The 13,035-nt window shown below is 41.8% G+C and overlaps 2 protein-coding genes across 2 annotated transcripts in view; one reads left to right on the plus strand and one right to left on the minus strand.

Moving 5' to 3' along the window:
• Positions 1 to 13,035, plus strand: part of il11ra (interleukin 11 receptor subunit alpha) — a 146,245-nt gene that overhangs the window by 74,465 nt on the left and 58,745 nt on the right. The gene's annotated exons all lie outside the window — the stretch shown is intronic.
• The window catches only part of cntfr (ciliary neurotrophic factor receptor), a 232,502-nt gene continuing 223,082 nt past the window's right edge, over positions 3,616 to 13,035 (minus strand). The window contains exons 8-9 of the mRNA XM_079582627.1: positions 6,550 to 6,679; positions 3,616 to 3,948 (exon numbers count right to left, since the gene is read on the minus strand). Of these exons, the coding sequence (XP_079438753.1) occupies position 3,948; positions 6,550 to 6,679 (131 nt within the window). The 3' untranslated portion in view covers positions 3,616 to 3,947. The remainder of the gene's footprint in view (positions 3,949 to 6,549; positions 6,680 to 13,035) is intronic.

The raw sequence follows: 13,035 nt of genomic DNA on the forward strand, positions 1-13,035 counted from the left end.
TAAGGCGGGACCGGTGGCCCTAGAGCCAGTGGCCCTTCTGTGCTCTTCCAGAATGGACATATGGCCAGTCCGCCCCTGGTTGTTTGTGTCAATTTTTTGGGTCCCAGACAAAAAACTTTGGGAAGGTTGCCCACATAGGCCAAAATGTTTATGACCATATAAGGTAGATTGAATCTAAGGTTAAAACAAGACAACTAGACAATTCTTTTGACACACACATCGTTTCACTCTGCAGTTTTTATTAACAGCCATTGATGCCCTATGCGCTCCACTGAACTGATTCAGAAAGTCTTGAATTCTCCATACGCATATGTTGTTGGTGAGCTTTATTGTCTCTGTTATCTACCCATCCAGGCAGCATGATGAAACTGCCATCCAGTCCATCTTGTAAACTTTTACTGCCTTAGATAACAATTTAAAGAGTGAAGTTTACTTTTAAAGCCTTGCCTAACTCTTTTTTTCATGGCACTTTCCTTACCTGAATGGTTGATTGGAACAATGCAGCTCCACAATCAAGTCCGTCCCTGTCATTTGGGGTAAACACGAGAACGTCAATGAAGCAGTCTGAAGCCACTGCTCAAACTTTGTGGAAGTGGGTGTTTCAATGCCAGACCATTCGATCTCTCAATTATCACTAACTTGTTTACCGCCATCCACCACACTCCCTGAACACACCTGTATTTTACCCACAGGTTTCTTTGTTTTTTTTTTATGTCACAACAACTGAGGCGCGCCAACTGGCAAATGTTATGAAGCTGTCTGGATTTTAAAAAACACAGCAGAGCTTTTCCTGACATAAAAGTGCATTATTTGTTTTAATTTGGATGATTATGGCTTATAACTTGTAAAAAACCCGCATACAGTTTCACCTGTATGTATTTCACGTAAGGACATAATAAAAATAAGTCTTAAAGCTGGAGTACCTGATTTTTCCTGTTCAAAATGTGAAATGTTTGGTTTCGGAAGTGAAGTGATTACAATGAAACAAGATCTGTTTTTTGCTGTGTTTACAACATACTCTGTAGGGCAAAAATACATTTACTCTACAACAAAAAGTCCGGTACCCCAGAATGATGCTGCAGACCAGGAGAATCATTATCATTAAAGTGTGTCACAAAACAGTCTCGCGTTCAATTCCCAAATGATGGAGTCTCTCTGCATGACGTGTCCATGTGCTCCAGTGTCCGGATGAGATTCTTCATCCACCTGAAATACACAACAGCCTAATACTTTCTTTCAGCTTGTCTCCATGGAGATGTTGATTAACCTCTTCTTAACCCTTAACAAAGTACATTTTCTCCAAAGGGTAAAGCTGAACTAAAAGGTTACCCGAGAAACTAATTTAAACAGATCTTTTTCCTTGCGTTTTTGCCGCGTTGTAGTCGCTTTTATTTTCATCGTTTTTTGTTGCATTTTTTTGCCACTTTTCTTTTACTCTTTTGTGGCTTTTTTGTTGCATATTTGCCGCTCTTTGTGTCTTTTTTTCGTAGCTTTTTGTCACTTTTGATGCGTTTTCAAAAGGCTTTTAGATTTGGGTAAAGCCACACTGGAAAAAATGTGCTCGGTTCAAGTGGGGATTAAGAAATATATGAGATTTTCATAGATTAGGTCCACATTCAAACATATTCTTTGTTTACCGACTGTAATAATGGCCTTTTCTGTGTCATGCTGGACTGTTTTGTTTTGCTGGCAGAGGCAGAATCTCACTTTCTGTGGCCTACAGTTTGGGTCAGATCAAGATGTAAGCTCCTGCACTTAGTCAATCATCCTAAGCCTCCTCACTTCCACCCCCGAGGAGGGGTTAGTGAAAGGGAAAATCCAGCCTTCAAGACTTGTGAAAATTCAGCGTACTATTCATCCCTGGTGTCCGCTTGGGCATAAAGTGCAAGCCCCCAGGGCGTGTTCAGAGGGAAAATTGAGTTCTAACAGAGGGAATTCTTCACACATTTTATCAAATGTCAACAGGTTGTTTTGTGTTGTTGTTGTTGTGTCATTTTTGTGTGCAAATGATTCGGTTTTATCAGCGCTAATAACGGTCTTGATGAAAGCAGCTTTGTAAAAGTAAACAAATAAAAGCTAGATCTAGCTTATGAGCTTAAGACATTTAAGACCAACACATTTCTACTTCTGAAACACTTGTGAAGCACCAAGAGCCCCCCACACCGGCAGCATAGTGGAGGCAACAGAAAAAAAAACGAAGCAAAAAAGGAGGTATCCGGGCAAGACTCAGAGCTCAGCCACACATGCCTTCTATTGTTGCGGCTAATGGACAGTCACTGGAGAATATAACAGATCAACTGCTAAACTCTTCCCAGAAGATTCAGACTGTTGTGGAGCAGAGGGAGCTGCACAGGAGGAAGAGGAAGGAGGAGGTGGAGCTGACCAGTGCAGGACACCACGCTCTGAAACAGGGACAAACCCAGGAGAGGCTGAACCGTGTCAGAGGATCAGAGGAGACTGAAGGCAGCCAGGTTTCCTATTGATGACATAATATAATAATATAATACAACAAATGTATATCATTTCTAAACCTTTTTTTTTTTCTTCATATCTAGACGGTTAATGTTTCTGAAATGAGAACTCTTCGTCTCCTGTTTGTTTGTGTAATAATGAGCGGACATGGTCGTTGTGAAATGGTCACATTTAATGGCTGAAACCTGTCATTGTATATACATCTATAAAAAAGACCCCAGGTACAGGTTACGACATTCTACGGCTAGTACATACATTATTATTAATATTATTATTATTATTTTTAAATAATAAACTTCTTGTTCAATGTTAAAGTTACATATCATAGTTTACAAAATAGGTTCAAGGAGAATTAGGCCATTATGAATGTCTGGGGAAAAACTACAAGAGCAACAAAATCTATGTGTGTTTGAATTATTGTCCGTAAAATAACATTAGAAATTACAATAAAACACATCAATATTCCTTTGAGTAACATAATGTTGATACTGAATGTAAACAGCAAAAAGACACTTGTTCAATATTTAAAGGCGTCAAAAGTTTTGAAAGCAATTTGTAGTTTTTTTTTTTTTTCTTCATTATTTTACAGCACAAAGCAGAACGGAAAATCATCTCAGAAAAAAAAAAAAAAAAAAAAAATCACAATTTCAATCTCCAATCCATTTATTATGTAGCTTTTGTACAATCCGTGTCCTCCTCGCCAGTCGCTGAAGCAGGATGTAAAGCTAGTTGTCTAAGTAAGCCTGACTACAGAATTCTTCAAAGTGTTAGTCCTCTTAAAAAAAAAAAAAAAAAAAAGTCCACAAATTCCTCCAAAATTTCAAATAACCGTTTCATTCACTACAAAACAAACAAAAAAAGAAAAAAAAAGAAAAAAAAGAAACTTCCACGGGCGAAACCCTTTTTTTCCCTCTCCGACAGGCACTGACTTCAGGAAATGTAATCAATCCTTTTTGTTTTGGGAGTCGTTTTTAGTTCTTTTTTTCCGATTTTGGGGGGGCGTGTATCCGGGCTGTGTTGTCGTTTAGTCTTTGGCATGGTGATTTAGCTGTATGGGAAAACTGCTACAGGGAACGTTCCACGCACTTGCGCTGATCAAAAAACTATTAACACTATCCATCCACAAAAGAAACAGAATGTTGTTTGTTTTTTTCTGAAGAGGCGATTCCCAAGTCAAAGAAATCAGTCTGCTGTGACACTTGACGGCCACCGGGGGGACCTATAAGACCGTAGATGGCGATGTTGGTGGCTCCAGGCGCTTCAGTGGTTCCAAAAAGATTGTTGTCCTGGAGGATTCGAGTCGAAATGTTTGTTGTGGGATTCAGATTAGAAGTCTAAGTAATCTGGGTGTGATGAGCGGGATTGATCTTTGCACTGTGTCCTCAAAAACATGTGCAAAATAGAAAAAAGGACAGCCATCCCCCACTGCCTCCTCCTCCTCTTCCTCTTCTCGCCTTAGGAACAGGAGCTTCACATCTGAAAGGAACACAGACAGACAGTCAATGTCTCTGCCATGATCGGAATAAACATATAGAAATATTATTTCACATTAATACACCCCAATGAAAATCAGCTTAATAAAAAAGAATATTATCATTGTAAACAGAACTCTCGACAATATCAACACATTTCATAGCTCAATGTTGACTCTCTTTTAAGCCTCTTTTGCCATGCTGTGACATCATCTGCATCAACTTGATTGTGTTAATAGGGTTCTTTAATAAAACCTGGAGCAATACCAAATACATGGATTTGTAAGAGATGTAAGTTATTTTTTCCTCTATCACTTTTAATTGTGACAGAGTTTATAGCTTGTAGCCAGTGTTTCATTCATAATTTCGCTGTGTGTTGCTCTGTGGTGCCTTGTGATTGGATGACATTGTATTTCCCACTTCTTTCCCAAAATTTCGTTATGGCACTGGACCTGGAGTCCGTCTATTTGCACGCCGTCTCTCGGGACAAAGCGTGTTCGACAGGTGCGGAGAAGCTGCACCTGGTCCAGGCAGCGTAAAACACACCGACTGATCGCATACTTTACCATCTAAATTTTAGACTCTATGCGTTCTGTGATCCTCCAGCCAAATAAAAAACAAAAACTTTGTGACCAAAAACAAGTATTCTCAGCGAATGATGAGGAGGAAGACTTGGTGCCAATGCGGCGAATGCATTGATCTAAACACAAGGAGCGACACATGGTCTCCCCTTTCTTATGACAGACAAACGTAACAAATTCATCAGAGAAATAAGATCAGATGACCCTGATTCAGTATTTTTTTTCTTAAATTTAGCTTGACATATATTGCAATGAATGAAACTATAGAATATATTCAATTCAGTTCAACTTTATATGGACTCAGAGACACAACAACAATAACGACAATGTAGATTTATAAGCCATAATCATACATATTATGTCCGCCTTAAAGGAATCGGCCACCTGACCTTAGCTTAGACGAGTTGATGCTTCCCTGTCTGGTCTTTACGCGTGCGCTCAGTCACGCAAACAGAGCACAGGCGTTGTTAGCATTTAGCCTCTCCTCCTCTCCTCTATGTCCCCAAACAGGAGTGAAGTTAGAAGCGACCAAGCTCTTCCACATTTTCCCTGTTTAAATACTGTTACATCAGCCTTTACACAATAATGTATAGTTACACAAAATGAAACATGTCGATTTTATAAGCGGATAAAACTATAACGCATAGTTGTATAGGCGTAGTAATATTACTACTACTACTTTTTATCCACTTAGAAAATCGACATGTTTCATAGGAAAACGTGCAAGAGCTTGGTTGCTTTAACTTCACTCCCGTTTGGGGCCAAACGCGTAAAGACCAGACAGGTACGCATCAACTCGTCTAAGCTCGGGCAAGAACATATCTCAGTATTTCAAAACGCTGGCCTATTCCTTTAAGTTCTGTAGGGTAGAAATGTATTGAAACAATCTAAGCTTTGTCGGGCTACATATGAGACAAGTATTTACAGCAGCAGCAAAACTCATTTTGGGTCGTGGGCCGAAATTCAGGTCCCACGGCGGGTCTCGGGCCGCATATAATAGAGACAATTTTCCCAATAAATGAATAATAATAAGCTGTGATTTAGTCAAAGCCCAAACTTGACTGTAGCTTCATTAATAACAACGGCTTACACTTGTATTGCACTTTACAAGCCTGTGTCACAAGTTCCTCAAGGTACTACATAGTCTTAATTCATTCACTCCACACTCGGTGGTGGTAAGTTGTTATTGAAGCCACAGCCGCCCTGGGGCAGACTGTCCATTAACCACGTGGCTGTATAATGTGTTGTTCATATCCTGAGCTTTCATTATGTCAGTGCCCTCTGCTGGACACGTGTGGAACTCCTTCATTTTTTTTAAATGTAATGCCCCCTAGTGGCTAGAATGAGCATTCTGGTTATGCTTTAAAAATTCATACCTCCACACAGGAATGGGCTTTTTTATTTTTTTTGACAAACTCTGGAAGTTATGCTCTACAAGGCAGGGGCCTGTTTAAATCATCTCCGTATGCCGTATGTTTGACACCCCTGATATTCAGTGTGATTAATACTGACAAATATGTAAGCGTAATGAAAGCAGAAGCTTTAGAATTGACATATTCTCCAGACCCTTCCGGCAGACAAATGTAAGAGGATCCCCTGTCGGCTAATGAAAGGGATTCAAGCATCTCCGCTCTGCTCGATCTGTAAAACACGTCCCCGACATCAATAGTCAGGCGGGGACTTGTCGATACCTGACTGAATGGGTGGCTTCTGGATCAATCTGGAGATGTGGAGCCATTAAGTAGGCGTGTATAAATGAATGACGTGGAGTAATCTTTTCTTTTTTTTTTTTAACAGCTACACAAAGTTGATGGGGATCGGAGGCTCTGCTTCAGTCGGTCTACTACAGGGGAAACATGTGGCTGCACACACGACTCAGCACCAGCAGCTGTGGAGTGTGTGAAGCGACTTGTGTCCTGTGAAAAGCGCTGCATAAATAAGACCCTTCCCTCTGTGTTGGGAGCATTGAGTCAGTTCTGGAAAAAGCTGGTGTGCAGTTAACTAATACACGTTTCCTCTCTTACCACATGAGCAGCAGCAGCATCCCCAGCATGAGCGGAGAGAAGAAGGTGAGCACCCTGGCAGCCCGGCCCACCGGCGGCTCAGCCTTCTGCGGCGCCTTGGACGAGGGCACGGACGAGGGACTGGTCTTCGCTGCGAATCAATCAAACACAAACAACACTGAGCGACTCTTAATTCATCCCAACCCTCCGGCCTCTTGTCTATACCGCTTCTCTCCGCGCCATTGTTATTTCTCATCCCCGCGGCGGTCTTAACTTCCAAAAATGTCACTTTGATGAATGAGCAGTGAGAAGTGCTCATCATAGCGCGCGAAAGAGGCAAGCAGAAAGGAAAATACATTGCGGAGTGGAATCAATTCTAATCTGCAAGCCCGATCGATACGCGGGGCTTGTCGAGGCAGTTATGAAGTGGATCGGAGGGGAAAAGGCTGGGGAGATAAGCAAAAGAAAGAAAAAAAAAGTATTACAATAAAATATGGTAAAATGGAATAAGGTCCATTGAAGTAAAATGAATGAGAGCGCAAAGACAAACGTGCCAAGTGGAGCGAAGAGCAAGGGTGTTTGACAGCCCAATAAAAACGGCAAAATTGACAGACTCGCTTAATATTGTTCATCATCGAGGAATATTCTGTGTCACATAGGATTTAAATAATGGCTTAGCATGTCGAAGCAACAACAGACAGTTCAACCTTCTGACTGACAACTTTCTTCTATGCTACAAAACGAACAGCCATCACTGGCTGCTATGGGCATAAAAGGAGAGAAACTCATGATGTGGACCCCCTCCTCCCCTGACCTCAACCCTATTGAGAACCTTCGGAGCCTCAACAAAAAAAACGTCTATGAGGGTGGGAGGCAGTTTTCATCTAAACGGCAGCTCTGGGAGGCTATTCTGACATCCTGCAAAGAAATCCAAGCAGAAACTGTCCAAAAACTTAAAATTTTAAGGGATTTAAGAATTTTGAAGCTGCTATCACACAAGGGCTCATAGGGTAAAATACAACTTGACCTGTTAATATTTTTTTGATTGAAATAGCTTTTTATTTCAGTAACTATGACCTCCTAATGCTACAAATTCAACAAATACCATTTTCAGTTAATTACAATGTATTGTAATTAACAATACATTGTATTGTTAAAATGTATTTTAACAATACAATGTTAAAATACATTTAAAATGTATTGAAACGATGAGTTGCAAAATAATTTGGAACATTTGGAACGATTTTGAGCTTTTTACTACATTTAAAAAAAAAAAAAAATGCTGTTATCACTTGGAGATTTTTTCAACCGCATTTAAATGATCCTCTACCAGTTAAAGATATGAAAATTATGCTGACTCTCATTTGAGTTGACAATTTAGAAAATCTTATTAATGCATAATCATTTGGAACGCAGTGTAATACTCCCTCCCTCGCCTGTGTTACTGACCGAGAGATGCACAAGGAATTTTTGCTATTAGGGAGCAGATGCCTTTCTATAAAACCACAAACAAACAGGCAGCCACAAGTAATGAGGCGAAATCTACCACTGAAACCATAACTTGATCGCAACTATAGGGAAAGGGCAGTGCAGCTTCGGGTGCGACCACACTCGAGGTATGTTGGATTTAAATATCGGCCTCGCCCTGTGGCAGAGACAGACACCGGACCCGTCTAGCACCAGAAAGACTACACCAGATATCAGCGCTTTTATCCACAATGTCCCCCAACTTTGACTATTTATAAACGGGGTGCGCTTCACCAGAGGGGCGGGGGGCGGCAGAAACACAGGGCGCTAGGTTCACCTATAGCACGTGATCGTAATCGTGACTCAAAGGTGGATATAAAAAGTCATCTGATTCCAAACAAATGAGGCTACCAGCTACATTAGGAGTACTGTACTGTGCTAAGATGTGTCACCATGCTGGAGGTTTTCCTTGAACATGCAGTGCAATCTGTTGGGGATGATGGAGAATCGCCGTGCCAGGAAGGAAGGAAAGGAAGAAGGAAAGGAAGGAAGGAAGGAAAGACAGAAGGAAGGAAAGAAAGAAAGGTAGGAAGGAAGGAAGGAAGGAAGGAAGGAAGGAAGGAAGGATTGGTGGATGGATGGATTGGATGGATGGATGGATTGGTGGATGGATTGATTAGTGGGTGTATGGATGGATGGATGGATGGATGATTGGTGGATGGATGGATGGATGGATGGATGGATGGATGGATGGATGGATGATTGGTGGATGGATGGATGGATGGATGGATGGATGGATGGATGGATGGATGGATGGATGAATGATTGGTGGATGGATGGATGATTGGTGGATGGATGGATGGATGGATGGATGGATGGATGGATGGATGGATGGATGGATGGATGATTGGTGGATGGATGGATGGATGGATGATTAGTGGATGGACGGATGGATGGATGGATGGATGGATGATTGGTGGATGGATGGATGGATGGATGGATGGATGGATGGATGGAAGGATGGATTGGTGGATGGATTGATTAGTGGGTGTATGGATGGATGGATGGATGGATTGGTGGATGGATGGATGGATGGATGGATGGATGGATGGATGGATGGATGGATTGGTGGATGGATGGATGGATGGATGGATTGGTGGATGTATGTATGGATGGATGGATGGATGGATGGATGGATGGATGGATTGATTGGTGGGTGTATGGATGGATGGATAGGTGGATGGATGGGTGGATGGATGGGTGGGTGGATGGATCCAGGACCGATTTAGTTTGAGATCATCTTTATTTTTTCCATATTTGGATTCAAAATATATAAATTTTACTTTTTGTTTTCCTCCAGTCTTTAGCCTCCTGCTCATAACACGGACAAACACTCCATGGTCTTTCTCTCCAAAATCCCCTTCCCATTGTCTTCCCATTTTAATTTTAACTCACTGCTCAGGCCAAATATTCTTTTCCTTCCTCTGAGAGTGAGCTCCACATTCGTCCTCCCCTCTCTGTGGCCATTTCACACCTGGCTGATTTCTGCTAATGTTCTCCCTCCTTGCATTGCCGCTACAGTTATTAATTGGAAATGTTATGCTGTGGGGGGAAAAGAGTTAAATGTTTGCCCGCGGTAATGGCAATAACAGATTTTTATTTTCTGAAAAAGAAAAGAGGAACTAAAAGGAGTATCTGTCACTTTGTGAATTTTCTTGTTTGTTGTGAGCGCCTTACTTTAGTTCTCACACGCTTGTCTTGTCTTGTCGTGTTGTGTTTGCTTAGAAAAACTGAGCAGGTTCCACAAGCAATTTGAAATGCTGTTTAGAAAACATGTTTTTGACAGTTTGGCAATAATAATGTGCACAGTCAAGAATGCGAATGAAGAAATGTAATTACTTTCTCTTTTATATTTGTTGACAGTAATTGTCTTGACCAACCCTCTGGAGTACCGGTCAGGAGCAAGTACTCTAGTGTAGCTTAGGGGACCCTCTCCAGATGTTGAGCCTTTATAGCATACTTTTCGTGAGACGGATTTACACATGGAATTGTAAACCAACGCATATTCACACAGGTATTGGACTATTCACTTCATCATCATATCACGATACAGAGGGTTCGATACGATATGTATTGTGATACAAAATATTCGAATGTACTAAGTATGATTTGTCGGAATGAACTGCATCAATGAACTTATTATTTAATAACAAAGCACATGTTGAGTTCCCAAAGGATATAAATTACAAATTATTACTTTCTGTTAATATTTGGCCATATCAAGCCTAGGACGTGCATGTGTGTGCATTATTATCTAGCTCATTCAAATTCTTATCCTCGTTAACTTCAACCATCGCACTGAAAGCACCTCTGTGCTTCCTTCAAACTGAGTTTCTGGGAGTGTATCGCCGGTGTAACAGGCCAGAGTATACCCCCATCTGGACTACACCCGGGGTTAAAGGGGCCTAGGCCATTTCATACCACGGGTATAAAATGGCCTAGGCCATAATATACCCCGGGGTATATTATGGCCTAGGCCATTTCCCACCCCGCCAGGCCAGATTATATCCCCAATTATAACAGTATAGTTTAGTGAGTGAGTGAATGAGTGAGTACTCACTCACTAACTACCTTCACTCACTCACTCACTCACTCACTCACTCACTCACTCACTCACTCACTCACTCACTCACTCACTCACTCACTCACTCACTCACAGGTAGGCAAAGTGTCTTGCCCAAGGACACAACAACAGTCTGTACCTGCAGGAGCATGGATTTGAACTGCCAACCTTCCGGTTAAAGGACAACCCACTCTATCACCCTAAACTACTGTTATACTACTGGTATGAAATGGCCTAGGCCCCTTTAATCCCGGGTGTAGTCCAGATGGGGGTATACTCTGGCCTGTTACACCGGGTCCATTAACAAAAGCCCCTAAATAAAAATATGTTTCGATTGGGAAAATACTATTGAGGAAACTTTTTTCAATAAATGAAAAATAATGAGCCTGATAGGACTGTAACCAATGTGTTGTTTGTTTCCTGAGCTCTCATTATGTCAGTGCCCTCTGCTGGACACCTGTGGAATTATTTCCTTTTATTTTATTTTATTTAAGAAGCCCCCTAGTGGCTGGAGTGAGCATTCTGGTAATTTCTTTAAAAAAAATCATAACTCTGCAACGGAATCGGCTGGAGACTTAATTTTTTTTTGGACATTCTCAGGAATTTATGCCCTACAAATCGTGGGCCGGATTCAATCATCTCGGGGGCCGGATGTGGCCCGCGGGCCTTAATTTGCTCAGGTCTGCTATAGAAGATTGAAAGTTCAAAACATATCAACTGGATATTTGGTTCATGCAACCATTACCATGGAAATCCGCCATGTTTGTGGCTGTTAGCATACATTTTCCACAGACTAGCATTAGCCACACAGCCAACAGTATAAAAAGTGAGAAAAATAAGCTGTTGAAAGAGTCACTACTGGTAAATACATCAACACACTATAGACCATTAAAGCAATTTTGTTTTCGTACCACAGCAGGCTTTTGCCGTTATTTTAGAGAGGACCCAGACAAAAACGTACGAGGGGGCTCGTGCTCATGCTACTAGAGCAGAAGGCTCCGGTGTATGAATACACCGTATACTGTATGGAAGGCAACGACGCACCTCTTCACAATCCCCTCACGAGCCACCTCTGGTCACTATAAGGACTGATCAGGAGGCACTGAGGGTCTGAGCTGCCACTGCAGTCTGATGCACAGAGCTCACTGTAGTGTCCAGTCTTCATCTTCATGATTGGAGCAGTATTTTAATCATTAGAAAAATTAATACAAGAAGGATGCATTCATGAACACCGACATTTCAAACTCAAAACCTGGCATTATAGGGGCGGCCAGTCATTCCTCACTTCTGCCCACTGCTTCACACATGACATGGGAGCCCTTTGGTAAATAACCTGTTCGCATTGTGCGTCGGGCCGGACCGAGGAGCTCAATATAGACGCGACGAGAGACGAGGCGATGAGCGCTAGCCGCGGTGCTGAACGTGTGAATGATCAATACAGACAGAGATGAGATGAGAGCCAAACAGAGGAGGAGAGGGAGCGAGGACGAGGCAGCTGGAGGAGACACAGGGAGAATCCTGATCAGGCTCCGTGCTCTTTGGCTGAGAGCACCAGTAATGGGGAGAGTGCGGCGTGGGGGAGACACAGACTTTGAGTGAGAAAGTTGGAGAAGGAACTTTCATACCGAGACGCGTTATTTATTCTTCATTTTGTTTTGTTTTCACACTCCTGTTTGGGAAATTACTGGTAATTCAGTTCATTTGCTACATACATGTCTTAAGAGTTACTTTTGATTGGTTTTAGCCAAGCTGTTTTGTTCAGTCCAAGCACACTATGCTGGCAAAACTGGCATCTTTTTCTGAAATGAACTCATTATTATGATTATGAATATTTAATTCAGACCTCTGACTGCGCAGCTCTGGCTCCGCGTTGGTGCTGTTCAAATCTATACTCAGTCAAGTCTTGGCAGTTGTGAAATCACACAATTAAAATGCAGAAAAAATCTATTTAAAGGGGCTAGATGCGAGGTTGCCATTTTATACTCACTACTGCCACCTCAGGTCACACGTGTAACTGCAGCTTCTATATTAAGCTCGTGCATGACGGCACTTCAGACCTGAAGTAACACCTTTTTGAGTGACGGTGCAGGATTTTAGAGGCAGTTGTGGTGAATATGTCTGAGCTCATTCTATACATTAGGACAGTGGTTCTCAACCTTTTAGAGCCGCGACCCCCATTATAACAGTTAATTAGGATCGTGACCCCCACCCGGGTCAGACCATGGGAAAAACAGGGACATTCACCCCTTAACTCCCACCTGAACCGAGCACATTTTCCCCAGTTTGGCTTTATACCCCAATCCAAAAGCTTCTGGAAAAAAGCTGTAAAAATAGCAACAAAACTGAGACGAAAACAATGACGGGAATGTGACAAAAAAGTGAGAAAACATTGATGAAAAAATGACAGAATGTGAGGA

Source organism: Gobius niger (genome assembly GCF_951799975.1).
Source record: "Gobius niger genome assembly, chromosome: 2".
NCBI lineage: Eukaryota > Metazoa > Chordata > Actinopteri > Gobiiformes > Gobiidae > Gobius > Gobius niger.